General features: G+C 45.3%; 1 protein-coding gene across 45 annotated transcripts in view; it reads left to right on the top strand.

The window, feature by feature from the left end:
• The window catches only part of SCRIB (scribble planar cell polarity protein), a 123,726-nt gene that overhangs the window by 36,600 nt on the left and 64,772 nt on the right, over positions 1-22,354 (top strand). For 44 of the 45 annotated variants that reach the window (XM_075490305.1, XM_075490303.1, XM_075490323.1 and 41 more), the window contains exons 10-19: positions 530-729; positions 1,543-1,709; positions 2,303-2,427; positions 3,652-3,777; positions 4,339-4,572; positions 5,044-5,361; positions 7,546-7,608; positions 18,996-19,085; positions 19,681-19,758; positions 21,864-22,178. In XM_075490305.1, the coding sequence (XP_075346420.1) occupies positions 530-729; positions 1,543-1,709; positions 2,303-2,427; positions 3,652-3,777; positions 4,339-4,572; positions 5,044-5,361; positions 7,546-7,608; positions 18,996-19,085; positions 19,681-19,758; positions 21,864-22,178 (1,716 nt within the window). The remainder of the gene's footprint in view (positions 1-529; positions 730-1,542; positions 1,710-2,302; positions 2,428-3,651; positions 3,778-4,338; positions 4,573-5,043; positions 5,362-7,545; positions 7,609-18,995; positions 19,086-19,680; positions 19,759-21,863; positions 22,179-22,354) is intronic. The other variant, XM_075490309.1, reaches the window with a different exon arrangement.

Here is a 22,354-nt window from a genome sequence, read left to right as displayed (position 1 = left end):
TTGGATGCACAGAGTTTCACCTAGCTTACAGGCTCTTGAGAAGACCCTGGTGGAAGCTGCTTTCTCTCACTGTTTTTTTTTTTTTTTCCCTGTGAAAAATTCTCTAGGATAGCTAGGATGCTGGCTCTAGGATAGCCAGTCCTGAAGCCCATCCAATCTTATGGGAGCGGGACTACATCAAAAGCTGCATTTGGCGAGGGGCCATAGAGTAGTGTAATTTAAAATAGCCCTGCTCCAAACTGCTCATGATTTGATTGTTAAAACACAAGTATTGGGAATGGACAGATGAACAGGAGAAAAATCTTGACCAGTGGTGTTCTGAGTGTGCTGTGCTGAGGTGAAGAGTTGGCATGTAACAGTCTGTGAACCTGAGGGAAAATCTGTCCCAAAGTTGAGGTGAGAACGTTATTGAAAATGTGTCTGTTAGGACAGAAGGCAGCTTTTTTTCCCCAGATAGAGGGCTTTACACCTTTATGCCTTTATTCTACTGCTCTTATCTTTTGCAACTACTGAATCATCTCCTTCCTAGGCCTTACCAAAGTCCCTTGGCAAGCTGGTGAAGCTGACAAACCTGAACGTGGATCGGAACCGGCTAACATCCCTTCCAGCTGAGATTGGAGGCTGTGCCAATCTGAATGTACTATCCTTGCGAGACAATCGCCTGGCCCTCCTGCCACCAGAGCTTGCCAACACCACTGAGCTTCACGTCCTGGATGTGGCCGGGAACAGGTCAGCAGCAGGAAGGGTAAACAGGCTTGTAGGCTTGTTCCTAAGAAGGCTGCTGTGAAGGAGCAGCATGGGCTGGGCCCTGGTGTGTTTTGGGAGACACTGGATCTGTGCTGATCCCAGGATCTGTGGCTTGGAGAAGCCCAGACTGGCTGCTTAGGGCTCTGGAAAGAGGGTGTGTGTGTCTCAAGCTTTGCCTGTTAAGCCCTTCTCTGTGTTACTTGAATACAGGGTAGAACTAATGCAGAAGTGTGGGGGCATTTTGCCATGTGTGAAATAAAGATCAGGGGAAATCCCTGGTCCACTGTCTTCCTGCAGATTTTGTAGTTTTGTGTCATCAGTCCTCAGGACATTGGTGCCAAAGCCTTGTTTATGATGTGCACAACCCCACAGTGTGAAAATATCTGTGATCTGTTCTGAAAGATTCTGCAGATTTTAGCTGCAGTTCTGTTAGCTGAGGCTGGTATTTTTTGTAGCAGCTGGAAGCTAACCAGAGCTTGTTTGGAACACTCTCTGTATACTGGTCCGTGAAAGCATAATTTTTCTGTCTTCAAACCCCTCTTCAAAGTTCAGCATTTTCACGTTGATGGGAATTGTCCTCTGCTAAAAACTTATGAAGGTGGGTTACTGGAGTCCAGTCTGTGGCTGTAGCAGAGCCATATGCAGCACAGGCCAGCTGCCTCGGTGTGGATAAGAGTGAGAGATCCTGCACTGGCTTGGCTCTGTCCTTCTCCAATGCAGGTGAGGCAGTCTGGAGCTGAGTTGAGGTTCCTTTATTACCAAGTAAATTTAACCAGCAGTTCTTTTCTTTTGCAGACTGCAGAACTTGCCGTTTGCTTTGACAAATCTTAACCTGAAAGCCCTGTGGCTGGCAGAAAATCAGTCCCAGCCCATGCTGAAATTCCAAACAGAGGATGACGAAAAGACAGGAGAAAAAGTTCTCACTTGTTACCTGCTTCCCCAGCAGCCCTCTCCTAGCCTAGGTAAGAGACTGCATTATGAACACTGCAGTACCATGTACTCTGGAGAGTGCTGTAGGGAAGATGCCTTGAATCTTCCTCTCTGCTTGGTTGGACTGTTCTTTGTTACTGTGATACTTGTAGCAGACCTAGGCTCCTGAATGGCTGGTGGCAACTTTCCAAGGCAGAGATTGTTAAAACTGAGAAATTGCTTCTCTGCCAGGTGGTAAAGGAGCTGCAGCCTAGTCTTCAAGTCTTCTGCTTTGATCTATTGACTGAGTAGTTCATTGTCTGTAAGGTTTGCTTCCTGTCATGATGGTATTCTTGCGTCAATACTTCTGATTTGTGCCTTAATCCTACCTTTTTTCTTAGTTCTTGGGTAAGGAGTGCTAGAGCTGAACCATTCAGGTCCTTTTGTAGAGGCTGCTATAGATCTGGTGGGAGATGTACAAGAGGTGACAAGATCTGGAAGCTACATCCTTTGTCCTCAAGGCCTCTGTGGTTTGATGCCATGGGCAGATACAACAGACGTGCCCTAATGGGTTGAGAACTGCCTTTCATCCAAGCCTACAACCCTGCTTGTTCAGTAGCTCTCACTGTGTTATCTTTCTCCTCAGAGAATCTTTTGCAGAACAGTGTGGATGAGAGCTGGACGGACACCAATTTAAACAGAGTCAGTGTGATTCAGTTCCTGGATGAACCCAAAGTAGATGATGAAGAGGAGTCTGGAGCGGAGAGACGGGTAAGAAGAAGAGTTTCTGAAGGCTTGTTAGCTCCCTATGGAAACATAGGCACAACATAAACTTCTTTCCTAAGATGGGGAGCCATTATGGTCTTCATGTTTCACCCTGTAATACTGCTGCAGACATGTACTATATTTTTGGAGTCCAAAGGGCATTTGGTGCCCTGAGGAGACAAGCAGGTATAAAAGAGAAGTCCCTGAGAGCCTTTGTGCAGATTTACATTTTGATGGCTGTCCCATGGGAGTTGAGCTGTGCCTGCTAAACCTGCCCATGGAGCATTTGGGTAGTCCAGAGATCCTAATAGTGAGAGCACTGTCAGGACTGGATTTTAGTTGATCCCACTCATGGGGAAGAGCTGCACAGCCAGACTTAAGCCAGGCAATCTCCACCCCTCCAAGCACAGACCCAGATGCAAGCCTGTGCTATGGAGTATCCTGTTACTAAAGTAGCTAAACACTGTAGGCAGACAGCCTCAAAAACTATGGAAAATCATTTTGCTTTAATTGCAGATGCAAAAGGCAGGATAAAAGTTTCAGTTTTCAGCAAGTACTCTGTTGGTTTAAACCTCCTGCAGGATTTTTTTCCCTTTTTATCTTGTGGAGAGAGATTCTCTTGAGATCTGAATCCTTCTAATAAATTGTATTTGCATCTGTCCTTGCAGCATGTGTATGCTGCTGGTGTTTGGAGGTTTTGTGGGGGTTTTTAAATTGTTTTTAACATTGTTATTAATTTTAGAATACTGTTTTTCTGGACTCTTAGCTGGGATGGAACTAGCTAAGCATCACAAATTCTGGTAGCATACGGACTTGTTAGACACATTAAGAAACACCAGAGGGATTAAGAAGATATTCCACCTGTGTGTTCCTCTAGGGATTTTGGTGTTGACAGTTTCTCATTTACTAAGCCTGAAGCACAATTTAAAACTTCCCGTTTCTATAATTCCTCCCAATCCCTCTGTCAGATGGAGAGCAGGAGAGAGAGAGAGAGAGAGAGAGAGCAAGCTCTGAGAAGTGGTGTCTGCCTCCATTTCTTTCCTCTTCTCAGCTGCAGGCTCTAGTAGTGGAGAGGCCCAGAACAGATCCTGCAACGTGACATTTAGGTCATGTCCAGCCGGGGCTCTAGCACTCTGATAACACATGTTATTTGAAGTGGTTCAGTCTTGAGGCATGGCACATGCTGCTCTGACTGTTGAATCTTCTGCTCTGAGTGTTTATCTTTGGTAGGGCTTACAGCGCAGAGCAACCCCTCATCCCAGTGAACTGAAGGTTATGAAGAAAGTGATTGAAGTTCGGCGCAATGAGGTATATGCTGCAAAGCCTGACACAGACCTGAATTCTCCTAACTCAGAAGTGAGTGCTGTTCACTAAGAAATGGATAACCATAGAGAGCATGGAGTGAACTTGGGGAATGGGGAGGCAGTGTGTGTAAGCTGGGCAGAAAGAACTTAGTTTTGGGAAGGATTGGAAGGGACTGAGCATGCATTGCCTGAATTTCAAGGTTGGAATCTGCCTTGTGGTGTCACCTGGGGCCACTGAGATAGAGCAAGAGATGCAACCAGGAGACAGAGAAAGGCATAAGGGGAATTGTGTGCATGGGTACCACTTTTGTCATAACACAGGGAGAGGAAAAGAAGGCTCTGATATTCTCAGTAAAGAATGATGGGAACAGAGTTCTTCAGAGGAGGCATCTTGCTGCCCAGGTGTGATACTAAGAATAAATGCCTACACAGATGGTAGAACAGGGGTGGACCTAGGTGAGATGCAGCAGGCTTGGCAGGGAAAGTAGTGGGCAGCCTGAAGAAAAAGCTGGTTCTTTTGGTACTGGATCATACCCCACCTCACACCAGTCACACTACATGACTCCATCTGGTCCTTTGGTTTCCATCTTGACTTTTACAATCATCTTCTCAGGAGAAGAGGCTGAGCACCATGTCAAATCGCAGTGAGGACTCCCACCTTTCCAACAGCACTGCCTCTGCTGACTTTAGGGGAGAGGAGCAGGGAGAGGAGAGAGAGAGGAGCTGGCCAAATGGGCAGGTGCCTGAGATACAGGAGCTGGAGAAGGAGGCAAAGCCCAGAGCTGAAGAGGAGCATAAGGAAGCTGCTGACCAAGAGGAGGAAGATGTGGATGTGGAATACAATGAGGTAGGAGCCTAGGAACTGCAGCGGGGTCATGATAAAAAGTGGAATGACTTGAAAGTTTCAGAGAAAGTGGTAAATGGATGTACAGAGTGTGTTTTGGTCATCACTGGAGGCAAATAGAGGCTGTGGAAGCCAAGTGCAAGTAGAGATTCAGGCAGCCTGTGGGAGCTGGGTCCATGGGAGACTAGGAAGGACAGTGGGGGAGCCAGACAGAGACTATGGTAAAATCAGAGTTACAGGTTTGAGTTCCCTCAATCCCTGGAGCTGACAGAAGATGTGTCTGGGTGAAGGAGCTGATATGGAAAAAGGCAAGTATGGTGACATTTTAACATGTATTGCTGCATCTTCTTTAGCACAAAAGCAGGGACACTGGCTTCGCCTGTGTTGGTAGTGGGGGGACAGCAGTTGGTAGTGGGGGGACAGATATCGCTGTTACCTGAGGTTCACAACCTTTCTGGGGCTTTGCCATTGTAGCCCACTGTACATTTTGCTGAGGACACACTAATACGTAGTGAGGATGAGGATGAAGATGAAGAGCGTCCATTCCCCATGGAGAAGCAGAGGCTTATCCGCAAGGACACGCCCCATTATAAGAAACACTTTAAGATAACTAAACTGCCCAAGCCAGAGGCAGTGGTGGCACTCCTGCAGGGGCTGAACAGTGATGGAGTCCCCAAAGAGGAAGAGGAGTTAGGAGGCTGCAATAACAACACAGAGCCTGAGGATCAGGAGGAAGCATGGGATGAGGATGACAGAAAGAATGGAGCTTTATCTGCTCAGCCATCAGTGAAGGTAAGGTCTTGTGGGGAGGGGGGAAGGTCAGAGAGGTGCCAGACCTCCCTTCTGTTACTTCTGAACTACCAACCAGGTTGATGTGGTACCAATGAAAATGTTGGCAAGAGGCTCCAGCACTTCAGGAGAGACATGCTGAGGGTGGTAGAGCTGAAGTTCGTTCTGGGGCTCATATGATTGTCCAAGAGCTGTGCCATCTTGCTTATGTCTGACTCCTTGTGCTGTACCCAGATTCTTGCACCCTCCGCGTTATGTGTGATGCTGTGTTCTGTGCTGCAAGAACAGTTCTTTTGTCCCATCACTGACAGGTTCTTCCATTCCTTTCAGTCACCTCCTCGCTTGCTGGTTGTTGCACCTCATTTGCAACAGGATGAGCTTTATCCCTGGATGGATCTAATCTCAGGCTTATGTTCAGGTTGCTTACACTTGTCTTTCTGCCACAGTGCTTCCTGGAGAGGAGTGGGTAGCGAGAGCAGACAGGAGCATGCCCTTCCCGTTGCTTCCACCCTGTGCCTGCCCCAGTGCAGATGCAGTCTGATGAAGTGTGCATTGGGATTTAGGGGAACTTGTGCTCTGGAGTTTTGCCATTACCATGGACCATAGGGCCACGATGGGCCTTGCTGGTTATGCTGGGGGCTGATGAGATAGGAGGTCCTTGGCTCTACTCAGCTGAATCACCATGTTTGGTTAGGGACACACAGAGATTCTTGTTTGAGGAAGATCCTCACAGTGAAATAGGAATATGCTGATGAGGCACGCTGCATGAGGTTAGACCAGTTCTTACTGAAGTTGGTGTGATGATTTTGTGAGGTGTACTTGGCAGGCAGGGATTAGGATGTGGCTGAATCTCCATCACAGTCTGACACCAGCACATCTCATGGGTGAGATGTGGGTCTCTGAACTGGTGGAAGATGCTGGAGTAAAATCTGTTCTTGCTGTTATTGCACACACTCCAGACTGCTGGGATCATTTCCACCCCATGCTGGAGTTCAGATTGCTCAGGGGAAGGTTCTTGCACTCAAGTTTGCTTTGGAGCCTTTTTCTCAGTGGATGCTTGCCTTGCTGTATCTGAGCTGATACAGCTCGTAACTTGCTCCCTAGGGATGAGGCATGTAGTTTCCTTACTGTTTGTGAAGTTCTTCAGAATGAAAAAGAGTTGCTGCTGCTTGTAAGAATGTGTGAAGCCATCTTGAGTCCCCTTCATCCAAGACCTGCCATACTTGGGAAATGCCCTCACCCAAAAAGCTTATTTTAGTTAGGGACTCAAAGCTGAGGATGCACTGACCCATTGGCAAAACCTGTAAAGCCTACATAGGTGTTGAGACCACAGGTTTGGTGTATCTATCAGAAAGTTACCTTTGTTATTGGCTAAGTCTTCTGCCTGGAAATCACAGTTTTCCTTTTTGTGGGGCTGGGTTGGATGCCTTCTTCATGAAGGCAGATTTATTAGCTTGCCTCCTGAGCTGTCTTCCAGAAGTGGGTATGTGGGGAGCAGTGTCCCTATGCAGTGGAGTTTCAAGTAAGAGGTGCTGCATACATGCATTGAAGAAGGAGGTAGGACAGGGTGTGCAGGAGGCTGAATCCTTAAACCAGAGGGTTTTTTGCAAAGGCAGTTGGTTTTCAAGAGAAATGCTAAGTTTCCTGCATTTGGGAGCAGGATCCCTGGGCGTCTGGCAGGATGCACTGTTCCACCAGAGGCTCTTCCCTTTGCAGGAGGGATCAATGCAGTTTGATTTGGGATCGCTTCATTCCTGTGCAGCAGCTGGGTGGCACCAGAGGTCTGTTTGTGCTTTTCTCCTGTGTTGTTTAATCCTTCCTTCTTCACTGAATGACTTGGTACAGAGGGAGTGAAATCAGCTAATAGTGTTCAGCTTGTGAGCTTGGTGGTCACAGCCTCAGAGTGCCAACACAGACAAAATATGGCCTTAAAGATGCAGCTTCCAGTTACCTGGGCCAAAGAATGCTGACACTCTGCACGTTGTGAGCCCCGGGAGCAGCCCTGTCGCTGGTATTCGCTGGTAGGTGGTAATCAGGAGTGGTGTGAGTGGGGTCTGCTCTGGTGCTGTGTGGCCAGACCTATCAGAATGGTGTGCGTTTGTGTGTTGGGTGGTGGTGGTAGTGGTGGCGGGTTTGGTTTATGCTCCACTAATCCGCATGCCTCTTTGCTGGTTCCTGTCCTAACAGGGGGTGTCGTTTGATCAAGCCAATAATCTCCTGATTGAACCTGCTCGCATTGAGGAGGAAGAGGTCTGTACCACTCCTACTGTTCTCTCTCTGCCAAAAATCATTCAGTCTGCTTGATTTGCTTCCCAGGCTCACCCATTGTTGTAGGGGAAACTCTGATCTCTCTGGGTCAAGTGGCTTCTGGACCTGACTGATCACAAACACATGATTGTTTCCTCCCCTGCTTTCACCTCCTTTCCCTACTTTTCCATACCTGAGGTGAGAATGGCTGCTGCAGATCAGGAGTGAGATGGAAGAAATGTAAAAAAACCAAAGGGGGCTGAGGTGGAAAGTTCAGTTCCTATTTGCTGTGCACTGAGGAAAGAGAAGGTGGAAGAAAATACATGCATACTTCTGGGAGTGGTGGGTAACCCTGAAGGAGTAGAGGCCTCAGGAATCTGCTGAGTGCTGTGTATGACCCTTTGGGAGAGGGAGGAGGATCTAACTCAGGACAGTGTGCCATTGCATGAGAAAGGTGGACCTGAGCTAATGATTCATGCATCTCATGGAGCCCTCACTGTAGAACCCCCTCAGGTCTTCACACGCAGCACTTCGGGATGTCAGAAAGGGGCAGGTGGCACCAGAGGGCCCGTAAAGCCCCTGGCACGTGCGCGGTGTTCTGCGCCAAAGTTTAAAGTCCTGTGTCTTGCTGCCTTAGCTCATACTCTGACTATGATTAACTTCCTGAATTTGTTTCCAAGTTTTCAGTAGGCTTGCCTGGTCCTTTGGGTCAGTGGGCTTTCTGCAGGCAGTGTTTCCGAGGAACTGTTGGAAGCAGAATGCTTCTGCCACTGGCAAGAGGCAGAAACTGTTGCCAGTACTAACAGATTGCATGAAGGTTTCTTCCCTTAGGACAGTACAATGGTACCAGACCCATGCGTTATGTGAGAGTGCTGGCCTGGTTGTCTCTGTGAACTTGGCTCTTTGCTACTCCCTCAGGTGTAAAATGGAGGCTTTTCTTTCTTGGTTTTGGAGTAAGACTTTCTGGGAGGGAGATGACAAATCCTTTCCACTTCAGGGGAAACATGAGCTGGCTCATACGTGGTCCACTGTTAGTGTGTCCTGAAGATTTGTCCATCTTAGCTCGATCACTGAAAAATGTATTAATATTTCTTGTGTTTCTCTTTTGCATAGCTCTCTGTCACTCCGAGGCAAAACTGAGTGTAGCCAGGTGCTTCCTGATCCCTCATTTTGGAAATCACTGCTCTTGGTCCTTCTTTCCAGGAACATGTTAGACGTCATCTTCCATTTGCAGAGTTTTCTTGCTCCTCAAGGTGCAGTGGCCCAGGAAGCCTCAGTCTTGTATCAGGAAACAGTCTGCCTGCCTCTTCCTTGGCTCCTGCTCATGCTCCACCTGCATCTGATGGAATTGCCTAGAACTTCTCTGTGGTGGCTGGAGAGGGTAGCTGGTTAGAGGCCCCAGGTTTGCTCTGGTGTCCCTGCAGTGCAGTCTTCTTTGTGCAGATCTGTTCCCTCACTGTAAAGAGTAACGTGGTAGTGCAGCTCCCAAGGACAAGCATACTAGAGATCCACCAGATGGGTGGTGGTAGCTGAAGTTGCCCCAGAACAGACCAGCTTTGGGAAGCAGCTGATTGTCCTACAGCTCTGGGGAAGTGCTCAGCTCAGTGGATGGTTGCTGAGCTCTCCAGTCAATGATATTCTGTCATTTTAGTGGAATCATGCTGGGCACCTACCAGGGCAGCAGCTCATGTGGAAGATTCAGTCTCCAGAAACATCAGTGAAAGCAAACTGGGAGACTCAGGCTCAGAGTGTAGTAAGTGAGAGCTGAACTTGGGCACTGTGCAGTTGGGACACCTCACTCATGCTGAGAGGGGTGCCCTTGCCACCTTTCCTAGCACATTGGCTGTGAAAAGCATGTGCCTCTCAGTGAATAGGTAAACAGGAGAAATATTCAGGGTCTTAAAGACTACGTAGCATCTGAGTAGAGAATTAGCTTGGGACTGATCCCAGAAATAGCATCTACCTGCTGTTTCCAGGGATGATTTCATGTCCTTGAGAAGAGCCTGTTATAGCTAAACCAATGGTCTGATGAAACTGAGCAAGACCATTGCAGAGTGGAGAGCCTGGTGCCCCTTGAGCAGCACAGTTTAAGTTCACAATGCTGCTATCACATTCCTTGTATAATTTTATACAGCTCTTAGAGAGAAGGAGCTACTGATTGTGTGTTCTTTAAGCCTGAACCATAATCCTGAACCGAAGACTAACCTTGCCAGAGTAGAGCTGGAGACATCTGCCTAACTTCTGTCAGCACTCCAGCATCAGGGTGTAGGGAGCCTGGTGCTGTGTATGCAGCTGGTACTACCAGAGGTCCTTTAGCTATTAGTGCCAATGGGACTCTACTACAGTGAAATAAATAATTTTGTTAAAACATGTGATATCTGATAGTGGATATCTGGACTCCACTGCTGACTCTTTTCCCAATGTTTTGTCTCAGTCTCCATCTGCACTGCAGAAATGGCTGTATCTGGGTTGTAGGGAGGCTTTTGCAGGAGAAAAGAAGCGTATTGAGCTGCTGTTTGAAGGCACGAGGTTGCACCTGGAGTCTGTTTTCAGATAATTTTTGAAGAAATAGTCCAGAAAGAGCTGCTGTGCAGATTGAAGATAATAGTGGAAAGAGGGTCCCAAATTCTGTTTAAGTGACCAATGCTGCTTTGTCTGCAGTAATGGCTGATGTCATCCTTCTGTGTTTGCCCAGGCTTAACCCATCTTCTGCAGAGCACCTGAAAATATAGGAGTCATGAAGGGCTCTGCTCTGGCAAAACTTGTGCTGACTGAGGAGTTTTATAGGTTTTTGCTTCTGTGAAGCTTTCTCCCAGCTGCACAAGGCTATCTAGAAAGGATATGCTGCTAATTTCCCTCCCTAGGAAGAAGCTGGGCTGATCTTAGAAGTTCAAAGTACCCTGACTTCCTTGCTGGAGGGTGCAAAAGATCCTGTCAGCTGCTTCTGCTCAGATGTCATATCCTGTCACTTCGGAGTCAGAAGCGAGTCAAGTCTTCTCCTTAAAGGAGTCTTGTCCTGTGGAAATTGCTCAGAAATATTACCATTTGTGTTTGAATGCAGGCCTCATGCTTGGCACCACAATTACTGTTTGCCAGAGGCAGATTGTGACAGCACAGCTTGGTCCTGAAGCATCCAGTGTTAAGGGGGTTCAACTTTGAAAAGGTTGGCCCACTTAGTGCATAGCATTGGGATGCCCTGCCATCATGAGCAGTCCTGTTCATCTTGGTGATGGTGCTGCAATGCTGCCTTTACACTTGGACCTCTGCACCTTGGTCTGTTTTTATTGTTTACTGGGTGAGATGGAGTACTCATAAGGATATTGTCAGGCTTAGAATTCTTATGTAGCAAATCTGATTTTCCTGCAATGTGACCTGTAAATTTTAAACCCTGAAAAGATTAATAAACCTCTCCTGTAAAATGCAAGAAGGATCATGTCACCTGTATTTGCTCTGCTGGCTTGACTAGAATATACTTTCTGACAGAGCAGAGTTCTCTCAAACTTATGAAAAGATACAACACTCTGCTTTCTCTCATTTAATTTTTTAAATGTCTAAAGTTCCTATTGAGCAAGGAAAAATATGCCATATTTTCTGTTTGAGTTTGTCTAACTTTAAATTTATTGCCACAGGAATGTTTTTATAACCTTTTCCTACTGGGCTGAAGGGCCCTTAGTATTCTTTCTTATGCTGTGACCCTCCAATGGTTTGGAGGGAGGGATTGTAATCTCTTGTAGATGTACAACTTTGCATTCAGGTCTATTAAGGCACAGTTTGAATACGATTCACCTACAAAGTGATAGAGATTACTTGTATGATTGCTGCTTATTCATCGAAATACATCACTCTCTGTCAACTTCAAATTTTATCTGATCTGGAGCTTTCTTAAAGACCAAGTAGCAAACTGTGGAATGACTTCTCACACAAATGCAGAACTATCTGCAGAGTTTCCTTTTCCCGCTCTAAGAGTGTGGCACAGTCATCTGGTTTGCCTTCTCAAATAGAAAGAGCAGAAAGCAATAGAGGAGTGTTTTTAACAGAGAGAGAAGATACCGTGTTTAAACAAAACACTCCACTGTGAATCTGATTTTCGCTTTTGAAATAGGAAAATGCAGTGTATATAACACATATGGGTCTTGCTGCTTAGGACGAGGATTATACAAAAAATTCAAGCATTAAAATAACCCCTGTAGAAATTAATGGGGCTTAAGCATTTGCATGCTTTTAAAAACTGGTCCCTATTTGCAAGCTCAATAGTATTTTCTGACTGTGTCAATAGAAGAGAAAGATAACTCCTAGAATAGCTTTGAGACTTTGTGATGGAAGACAGTCACCAGCTTGGATCCGGGAACTGAAATGAGGCAGGATTGGGATAGGTTGCCATTTCTGCAAACTAAATTTATGACAAAGATAACAGATTATTTGGAAGAAATCCTGAAGTCAAGTCTCCTACCACCACTAGCAACCAGATACTATATTCTATTTCATAAGTCAGTCAAACTTTTTATTAAATATAGATTGTTTCCTCCTGTTACTCGATGTGTGTGCACGCATTGAGGTTCCTCCTACTGGGAGAAACCAAAATCTTCTCCAGATTTCTACTTCTTGAATGATTAGAAAACTTACTTTCAAGGTGAACTAGCATTTGTTAGTTCATTGTTTTCATTATATTTTATCTTGAAAAATCTCTTTCCTGCTGTCTTGACCCTTTGTCTGCTTGTCCTTGGTATATTTTTGTGGACATCAGTCACAGCTCCTTCTAGCCTTCATTTTGCTAGGTTAAAGAAAGCAAATTCTTCTAGTATTCTCTTGTAAAATAGATTTCCATTCACTGTCTTTCTCACTGCCTTTTCATTCACCTGTTCTACTTGAATTCAGGATTGTTGACTGGGGCTAACATGACAGAGTTTATTCAGACTTTAGTTAACTAAATTCTGTTGTTTTGCTTCCACTTCAAATGTGGTAGTTTCTGTTCATGGATGGGAATTCTCTTTAGCTACCTAGCTTTTGTTCCTGCATTCAACATCAAGGTCCTCAGTGAGTTTTGTCCTCTAGACTGTTGCTGTACTTAAAGATATGTATGCTTGTATGTTTTAAAATGAGTGATGCTAGGTTTAGTGCAAGAATTTTCCATTTATCTCAGTGTCACCTTGGACAAATGCTCTCCTACTGTGCTGTCTGCCCTTAGCAGCACGAAGTTGAAAGAGATTTTAGAAGAGAGTTGTTAATTCTCCAGTCCTTTCAGTCTTTTAATTGTATGTTAAACGATGGGCTAAAATGGACCTTTAGAACAGTAAGAAGTTATTGGGCTGAGAGGAGTTTCCAAGTGAAATTTTGTAGTCAGGATGATGCAAAATGAATGACTATACCAATGATTTTACCACACAAAAAGAATCAATAAGAATAGGAATAAAAATTCTTTACTGCTGAAGAGAGGAAGAAATATAATGTGTTTCAGTGTCATGCATTCCAGCTGAATCCACAGGACTTCCATGTCTAGGTTTTTGTCCTGTTTCCAGTTCTGGGAATGGTTCAAGGCTCGGTACCTTTGTCCAATATTAATTTTGTTTCTCTTTATCTAAGAAGTTGAATGTTTGCATTTCCAGAGGGACTCTGTCCTGTTGCATTCCATAGTTTAGCCAGCCCAGTTCCTTTCAGGATCCCCTCTTTTGCTGCTGGTGTTTCCATGCCTGTGGCATACCTGAGTGCCCATTGTGATGAGGAGGAAGTACTAGCTTCTTAAATCCCTACTTCTGGAATTCATTAGTGAAAGAACTAATCATAGAATCATAAAACAGCCCAGGCTGGAAGGGACCTTGAAAGGTCCAACCTTTTGTGGGAAAGGGAGCCTAGACGAGATTATCTAGCACCCTGACCAATCACATCCTGAAAACCTCCACTGATGGGGACTCTACCACGTCCCTGGGGAGTTTGTTCCAGTGAATGATTATTCTTACTGTAAACATTTTTTCTTATATCAAGATGAAATCATATCTCTATATAGACACCCATATATAGATATGAATATTCATATATAGCTCATGATATATGATTCATATCTATGATAGTTATGTATTCATATCAAGATTAATCATATCTGTATGAACCTAGTTTCTTATTTATGGTTCAAAACTAATCATATTTAATATTTTAAAAAATGCATCCTTTCTTCATCCTCACTTAGTGAAATATTGGTCACTGTCTTGGAATCTCTTTGGGGAAGGGGATCTGTAGGAGTACACCAGAGCATTTAGCATTGCAGGTCGCCTGTCCTGTCTGCTCTTAATGCCGCTGTCAGTCACTGGGGCTTGCAAACTTCTCTTATTTGGCGCGCTCTCTGGTTAGTACTAAACTAGGTGGAGAGGTGTTTAGTAAGAAGGCAGTAAAGTGCTTGACTCCTCTGATCTGTACCCTACCATCTCTGCCTTGCAAGTATCCATTCCCTTGGTAACTGAAAAACCATCTGAACGGAGGAAGAAATAACGTCAGAGCCAGAAAATGTTCAGCTCATACCCAGCAGGCTGCTGCTCTGCCAGGGCAGGATCTTTCCTTCATGTACCCTTTTCCATTGTTCATTTTTAGTTCAATTTAGTTCTCAACAGCTCATGCAGTAATCTCCCACCTTCCATTTGGTCACTGATATTTTCAGCCTATCCCCTTGTCCTCACGAGTTACTGCTTACTGAAGCCAGACAGATTTAGCTCTTCTAATCTTTCCTGGTGAGTCAGTGCCTCTGGCTCCTGAACTCCTATGTGTCTCTCACATTTATGTGCTATGTAAGTACCCTCTCTTTTGTTGAGGTGTTCCTGGAAAAAGGACACACAGAGTTGAATGTGATGTCTGTGTAAAGACGTCTCTCATGGTGGGTGTGAGGGGCTTTCTTCGGGGACTAGGAAGCACAGACCTTAGTGAGACATGGTGATCCTTTCACTGGTGTTTCCCAGGTCATTGCAATCTGTAGTTCAGGATTTCTGGACTGTTCATATTGTTGTACTAGACACAGTGGAGTTGCTGTCTATGAAATTGTCTGATCTCTCCAATCCCTTTTATACATTTTAGTTTCAGAGTATTTAGTGATAATAAATTATGTAATTTACTTGTGCTTTATATTAAAAAGCATTTTTTTAAGCCTGCTGCTGAAATTTCATTGGGTATCTCTAATTCCTTTGTTGTTACAAACATGGAATAATAATTTCCGATAAAGTTATTAATGGCGTGAGAAGACAAACAGATGTCTATCCCTCCCCCACCCATATTTGAAGGTACCTAACCTCCCCTCATATGGGACTATTAACATTTTTACCGTCAGTGATTTGGAATAAGATCAGGCCTGATGCAATCAGCAGAACCCTACTTCTTGGTTCTTCGCTGATGAGTAGTACTTGACCTCTGCTAGTTCTTAGTTTGTATAATATACACCTGAAACCAGCATCATATGATGTCAGTAAGAATGTCTTGTGATAACAAGTTTCATGTTTTACAAAAGTCTGCTTATTAAATCTTTACTATTACTTTATCAGACAAGTTTGGCCTCTTGTCAAAGAATGAAATAGAGGTGTGTTTGTTTTTTGAGAGACATAATTTTCATAAAATTCAGTTGTTTGGCATGAGTGCTATTTCTGTGTGCCTGATAAGAGGCATGCATGTTCTTCAGTTACTTTTCTGGAATTGGTGCTAGGATGAGGAGCTGATAGTTACAGGCATCATCCTGTGTAATCTCTTAGTCTAACAGCACAATGTAAATGCCATTTCAGGGTATCAAGATTCCAGAATTTTAGAAATGCTCTATAAGCATATCAGAGATCTCAGTCAGTTGATAGGACTCGTGGGTACAAGTTACCCAGTCCTTTTGACTTTTAAAATGGTTATTCCTTATTGATGATACTAAATGGATTCTTCAGCTGCTGTTGGAGTGAAGTGTGATTCATCACCTTCATGTGTTGCATGTACATCATCATGCTTCTGTCCAAATACAAATCAGAAGTATTTATCGCATGTTTGCGTTTTCTGTGTCATTGTTGACAATCCAGTCTCATTTAAAGTTTCAAGTGATGTAAGTGCAGAGATTAGACACTTACATGCCTCCAGATGTATAGCAAGTTATAAAAAGATGCCTGTGCGTGCAGAAACTTGCTGCCTTCTGGAAATAAAGCCCTTAGACCCCCACACCCTTGGGTATGTCTGGAGGAACAGCTTGGTCTTTCAGCAGGTTCTGCAGTAGAACAGCTCCATGCTTTGGCAGCTGAATCCTGTGAATGTCTAGTTTGCTGCCGCTGTCTCTGCTCTGCCCCTGCCAAGAGCAAGTTGCAAAAATCCTTGGCTGGCAGTTGCAAGGCACAGCATTGAATACCATTTCAACTCTGTTGTGCGATACTCAGATATCCCTGGCTGCTACTGAAAAGTAAGCCTGTCCATGTGTGCAACGTTTCTAGTTTCTCCAGAATGGTATACATTTACTCACTGCAAGTTGGAAAATCTTGCAGGATCAAGCGAATTTGTTAAAAGATAGGTATATTAAAAATGTATGAAAAATAGGTTGAGATGGAATCAGTCCTTGTTTGAGTGTGTTCCTTGGAGACATACAGGCAGAAACACAGGTGGGACTGAGGGGGATAGAGGAGAGGGGAGGCAGATGTAACTCCTTCCTTGGCTTACGCGTTGGTGCCATCAATGATAAATGGGTTTCCTCCTAGTCTCCAGTGGGAGTTCAGGGAGATGACAACTCTAGGCTGGAGTAGCAGCTTTTTCAATTTTCCCACTTTTCTCCTTCCACAGTAGCACTTTTCTATGGAGGGCATGGATTCTTGTCTGGGAGGAACTAGGAAGAAACCCTGGATATGTTGCCCACTTAATGAAGGTTTGCCCTTTCTGCAAAGGAAGGAGCCAGAATCGGTTCAGCAGCATGTTTCTAGGTGGGGAGTATCACAGATCAGTTGTTATGTCTGAGATGAGCTGTTTCTGGGCTGCGGGTGGATCCCTGTTCTATGGGAAAAAATGCCAGAAGAGAAAAATACCCAGGAAAGTCAATGGCAAGAGTGGTTGCAGGGGTGGAAGCTGTGCTGTCCCTGCTGTTAGGGCAGCTCTTTGCTGTGTTTCTGGAGTATCAGTCTAGACATCATGGAAGCCAAGGCAGCTCTGAAGCAGCCTTAGGACAGATGTGCTTTTGGGAAGAAGTAACTTACTGGTTTAGTGCAAAAAGCAGTGTCCGGACTGTAATGTGAACTATTGAATATAAAACTGAAAGGCCATTATAGGCTACTGGATCCAGTTCCTTCTTTCTCAGGTTCATGTTCATGTCAATTATTCTTTTCATAGACTTCGAACAAACATTCACCAGTTCAGTTCCTTACCACACTGTTTTTATGGGAGAACTAATTTGCTTTGGGAGTTTGAAATCTTCTTTCCAGCCTAAATATATTTATGTCCAATTCAAGCCCATTTGCTGTTGTTCTAGTAGTGTCTTTAAGTTTAATTAGGTCTGGTTCCTCCTTGGTGTTTTGCCTTTTCAGTGTATGTTGATAGACATAAGATTCTTAACCCTCAGTCCAGTTGACTTTTCTGGCAAATTTCCCCGTATTTTCAGTCTGGTTTCTATGAATTTGTGAAATCCATGGGTTTTGTTGTTTATCTTTCGGTTAGTTTACACAATCAACTTACTGTGCAACTGAAAGTGACTTTCTGTAACCAGTGACATTGTATATTCCTCGTTCATTGTCAAAAATAGCAATCCTGTCCTATTGATTCAGGCACTGAGCAAAACCATCAGCTATCTTACTTGGAAATACCTGGATCCTGTTATTAAAATACTCTCTAGTCCTTGTCTGGAGACCTAGTTTTCCATCATCTTTAGAAGTTTTTGTGTTGAATATAGATATAAGTCTTTAGAGCATTACTGAAATCCAGTGAGACTGAAAGAAAAAAAGTGGTATTTGACTAGTTAGATCCTAATAGACTTCTTCATGCAAGAAGCGTTAGTCTAATCTATAACTGGTTTTAAAGTGTGCTATCAATGACATGCAATGCTATCTCATGACTACCACATTTCTCTGTCTCACCTGAATAATCCTTGTCTTTCAGTACTTGGATTTTACTCAGTCTCTAGGTCTTGCACCAGAGACAATGTGCTTATGGTCTGTCTAGAATCAGGGATTTCCTTGTGGAGATCCCAGCAACTTTCTGCTACACTCTAGACTGAGCACCAAAGGAAATGGCAAGGGACCTCATTTTAGTTCTGCATTTCCTGTGGTGGTTTTTTGGTTTTGTTTTTTGTTTTAAACTTGGGAGAATGTGAAGCCCCACAGGCTGTTGCTTCTGTCATTGTAGAAAGTGAAGAAGGATTTGAAGGGAGGGGTTAAGGAAAGCAGGTCTCCTGCTTCTTTTGCTGCCCACACTGTGGCCCAGCCTAGGCCAAGCGGACCTGATGTTGAAGCTAGACACCTCTGCAGCAGCCGCTCTCTGTTCTGGACTTTGTTTCCAGAGAAGTGACATCTGGAGGACAGCAAATTTGGTTCTCTCCAGGAGTCTATGTACATTTCTGTCACTTACTTCACCAGCTCCTTGGTCCTTGGCCCTGACAGATCCCTGAGAGAGTCCTATCTATCCCATTCCCTTCCCTGTATCCTACCACATGCTCCCTGTCTTCCTTCTCATGGCTGGGGCAACGTGAACAGTTTATGCTGGTGTCCTAAATACAAGCAATTTCGGTTCAAGTTTGACCAAAAGTTTTGCTATTGGAAGTGGGCATAATTTGGTATGTAGAGGTGGGAGATAGGAAGGAGAAGAGACTTCTGAATTGCACAGCTACAATCCTGAGCCCGCCTGTGCAGAGGGGAGAAGAGGAAGGAGCCAGCTGGACAAAGCAGATGGCTTTTCTGGAATCATGCACTGATTTCCATCAATAGAGCAAAGCCAAGTATCTGTCCAGGGTATTCTTGAAGAGGTGTCATTCTTGTTACTGCATGCTACGTTGGGGTGACCCTCAATCTCCCAGTAGTTGTATGGAATTACACCCCAAAGGGAGACATGTGGTAGAGCTGGGCTGTGATGTGAACACTATCCCTGTTTCTTTATCCAGTCCCATCCCACTGCTGCTCAGTTTACTTTGTGGTGGACATCTTGTTCTGATGTGTTCATTACAGGCAAACTGACTCTTGGTCATGAGATATGGTTCAGGACTCAACTGTGAAAAAGGATTTGTTTGTTTAAATGTATTGTGACTTTGGTGCCTCTGAGGCATGCATACCACAGCTTACACAAATATGTGAGCAGATGCATGCAGATAAAGTTTATACTCTTGTGCTTATTCTTTAAGTAGTCATCCCTTGCTCTTCAAGACGTTTTGGGCATTCTCCCGGCCTGCACTGACCTGTTACCTGTGTCCATTCTGCTTCCAGTTGACACTGACTATCGTGCGGCAGACGGGGGGGCTGGGCATCAGCATCGCAGGGGGCAAGGGCTCCACCCCCTATAAGGGTGATGATGAGGTAAGACCCTGGACTGTATAATTATTGAAGCACCCACTTTCAGGGACTCGTTCTCTGTAGCTGGAGGTTGGATGTCCGTATGTATCAGCTTTGTGGCTGGCTGGGCTTTCAGAGCAAGGTGGGAGCAGCCCACAACCCACCCCGAAGCAGGAGGCTGGCAGGGCTGAGCAGGCTCTTGTCTCTGGAGCACAACTTGTACCTTCCTGCTGCTGACCGCAGAGAGCAGCACTGAGAACAGCTGTTTCTTTCCAATCTGTGTCCTGATGTACAGGACTCACAAGGCAAAGAGTATGTGGTTGTATTCCACACGTGGTGGCATCAGCTGCGTCATGTTCTCGTCCCACTGGAAAAGGATTAAAGTGTCATCCCCTTTTCCCTTTTGTCACCTGTGGGGTAGCCCTGCAGTGGGATTTCTTTCCCCTTTCTACCAGCTCCTGAATGGGGTGATGTGGCTGTCCTGTCCCCACATCCAGGGTACAGGATTGCCAAGGGATTTCCCCTTTCCCTTACGTTGAATGGGGTAGAGTGGTTTCTCTACACTTTGGAGGGTTGAGGAATGGGCTCCACCTCTTCTAACAGGTAGTTTTGTTTCCAGGGCATCTTTATTTCCCGTGTGTCAGAAGAGGGTCCTGCAGCTCGTGCAGGGGTTCGTGTTGGGGACAAGCTTCTGGAGGTAAGAACCTGGCTACTGTGAAGACGTAAATGCTTCTAATGACTTGAGAGTGGAGGGAGAAGTATGGTTTGGTATTTATTTACATCGCGCTAGTTTGTAGGCCAAATTAAGCATCAGAAGCTGTGCAAAAGCAAAACAAAATTCCCCTGGCTCAAAGAGCTGATTGTTTAATTCACATTACCTTTAATCTTTTGCTGCTTTGTAAGGACAGAAATTGCTCCTGCGTTCACTCTTCTCCAACTCTGAAGTGTTGCATGATGCAGTTGGGAAGAAACACTCAGCAGTGTGTGCCCACATCCCCAACAGGCTCACCAGCTGGCCTTTACACATCTGCTTTCCTGTGTGGGACCTTGTAAGATAACTTCTTAACCATGGAGCCAGCCATATGCCATACTTGCCTGTCTTCAAATTATTTAAAAACATGATTGATCATACAGGATTGAGATGCACTTGAGGAAGGATTGATTGCACTATGGAGGGAATAGATGTCACTACAGTACTAGACAGAGATCAGAGGAATAAGTGGTCTGTATTTGGGGCACTGGCCTGTGTTTGTGCGATCTGGTGTGGTGTCTCTAGGTACCTCATGCACTCTTACTCACTGTAGCCTACATATTAGCCGTGGAGGCCCGGGCATTTGCCTGAGTAGGTGTTCCAGTCTTTCTCACCACTTACCTGGCATTGATCATGGTAGAAGTCAAATAAATGCTATATGGTTCTGTAACTAGAAGTTTTTATATTGCTTCATGAGAAAAACTTGATTCTGGAGTTTCAGAAGTTACCTTGTTCACTTCTGCAGTTATCATAGGATTGTCTTGATAATTCCATGAAGTCCAAAAAGGAATATGCATTTGATCTAGCCTGGCCTCTTGTGTGTTTTAGGGCCTTAAGTGTCACTGAGCATCCTTGTGCTGCATGCATCATACTGCATTTTGCTGCAGAATGACTTCCAAAAGGGAGTCAGATCTTGAAGATTTTGAGAGATGAATGATTATTCCCTTTCCCAACAGTTACATTCATGGCACCTTACTATTTCATATAAAGTAGGTCCCTCCTCAGTTACAGCTTTGGGGAAAGACTATTTTTTTCTCACTTCTGATTCACTTCCCATGATGCCCATTCATCTATGCCTCCTGCAAGAGTGGATGTACCCTCACAACATAACTCAGAGATTTGTGGTATTCATTCTAAAAGACTGTGTTATGTCCACAAGTAAGATGTGGCTGAGGCACATCAGACTTGGGTTCCATCCTTATTGGCTCTGAATTGTAAGGAATACCTTGTTACCACTAGAGTAGGGATACAGAGCATTGCTTGGTAATGAAGGCCATGATGGGAAGAAACCCTAAATGCCATGAAGTGGAGGAAATAGATTTGAACATCTAGTTTTCAGGCTGAGAGCCAGGCAATCTTTCCTGTAAGTGTGTCTTAATATGAAATGAGGTAGCTGCTATGAAAAGAAGATTCTTCAGCTTCATGGGCCCCCACTTTGCATTTCCTCAGTCTTCTGATGTAGTAGTACTTTTTTCCTGAAATCAGGGAAGCAAGAGTGGAAGGAATCAGGTTGCTTCCCTGAGAGCTGCAGAACCTGGTGTCCTCCCTGCAAGTACTTTACTAGTTTTGCATGGAGGGGAAGGAAATGAGTGTTTCAGGGTATGAGGAGGTAGATGTCCTTCTTCAAGGTGAACAAGAAGTTATGTCGACCTGAGTTGTACTGAGATTTGTTAGGGGAGATAGTTCTGGGTGAGTGGTTATGTGCCTGGGAGTTTGTTGCCTGCAGGGATGATACAGGTGATAGGGAAGTTGGAGCTCCCTGTGGGGGGAGAATTCCTCTGAAAGGGCCTTTACTGTGCTTGGCAGGGGCTGCCCTGGCCTGGGACAGGCAGCATGGGAGCCTCCTGTGCTGTACGAGTGCAGGGAAGCTCCCTTGCAGGCAGCAGGTGAGGTCTGGGTACCCCTGTGGGAACAAGGTGTCGACCCAGCTCTGCAGGGGATGAGCTGTGCTTCCGTTGGGCAGCAGTTGCTAAGGCTGGAGCTGTCTGTGCAGCTGTTGGAAGAACTCCCCATGGAGGTTAAGGGTTGTGCCTGGCTCTGTCTGTCCCCAGGTGAATGGCGTGTCCCTGCACTGTGCTGAGCATCACGTGGCAGTGGAAGCTCTGCGTGGATCAGGAAGCTCTGTCTCCATGACAGTTCTGCGGGAGCGGATGGTGGAGCCAGAGAATGCCATCACTGTTACACCGCTGCGCCCTGAGGATGACTACAGCCCTCGTGAGAGGCGAGGTGGTCTGCGCTTCCCAGACCGACCTGAGGGAGCACCCCCCACAGAGAGATATTCCACCTGTCTTATGCGCAATGAGAAGGGCCTGGGCTTCAGCATTGCTGGTGGCAAAGGCTCCACACCCTACCGGGCTGGTGACACGGTCAGTAATTATTCCCTGGGAAGGAAGGTGCTTGATCCCTGAGTCTCGGCACTAGTTGCAGGAGCAGCGCAGGGTCTTCCTCACCCATGGGCATGCAGCAGTGCAGTAAAGCCCTGGGCTGGTGGGCCAGGTAGGCTCTGAGAGACAGAATCTACTCTCAAGTTGGGGAAGGAGAG

This window comes from Mycteria americana, unplaced genomic scaffold (assembly GCF_035582795.1).
Source record: "Mycteria americana isolate JAX WOST 10 ecotype Jacksonville Zoo and Gardens unplaced genomic scaffold, USCA_MyAme_1.0 Scaffold_53, whole genome shotgun sequence".
In the NCBI taxonomy this organism is placed as follows: Eukaryota; Metazoa; Chordata; class Aves; order Ciconiiformes; family Ciconiidae; genus Mycteria; species Mycteria americana.
This window is presented reverse-complemented; position numbering and strand designations above follow the sequence as displayed.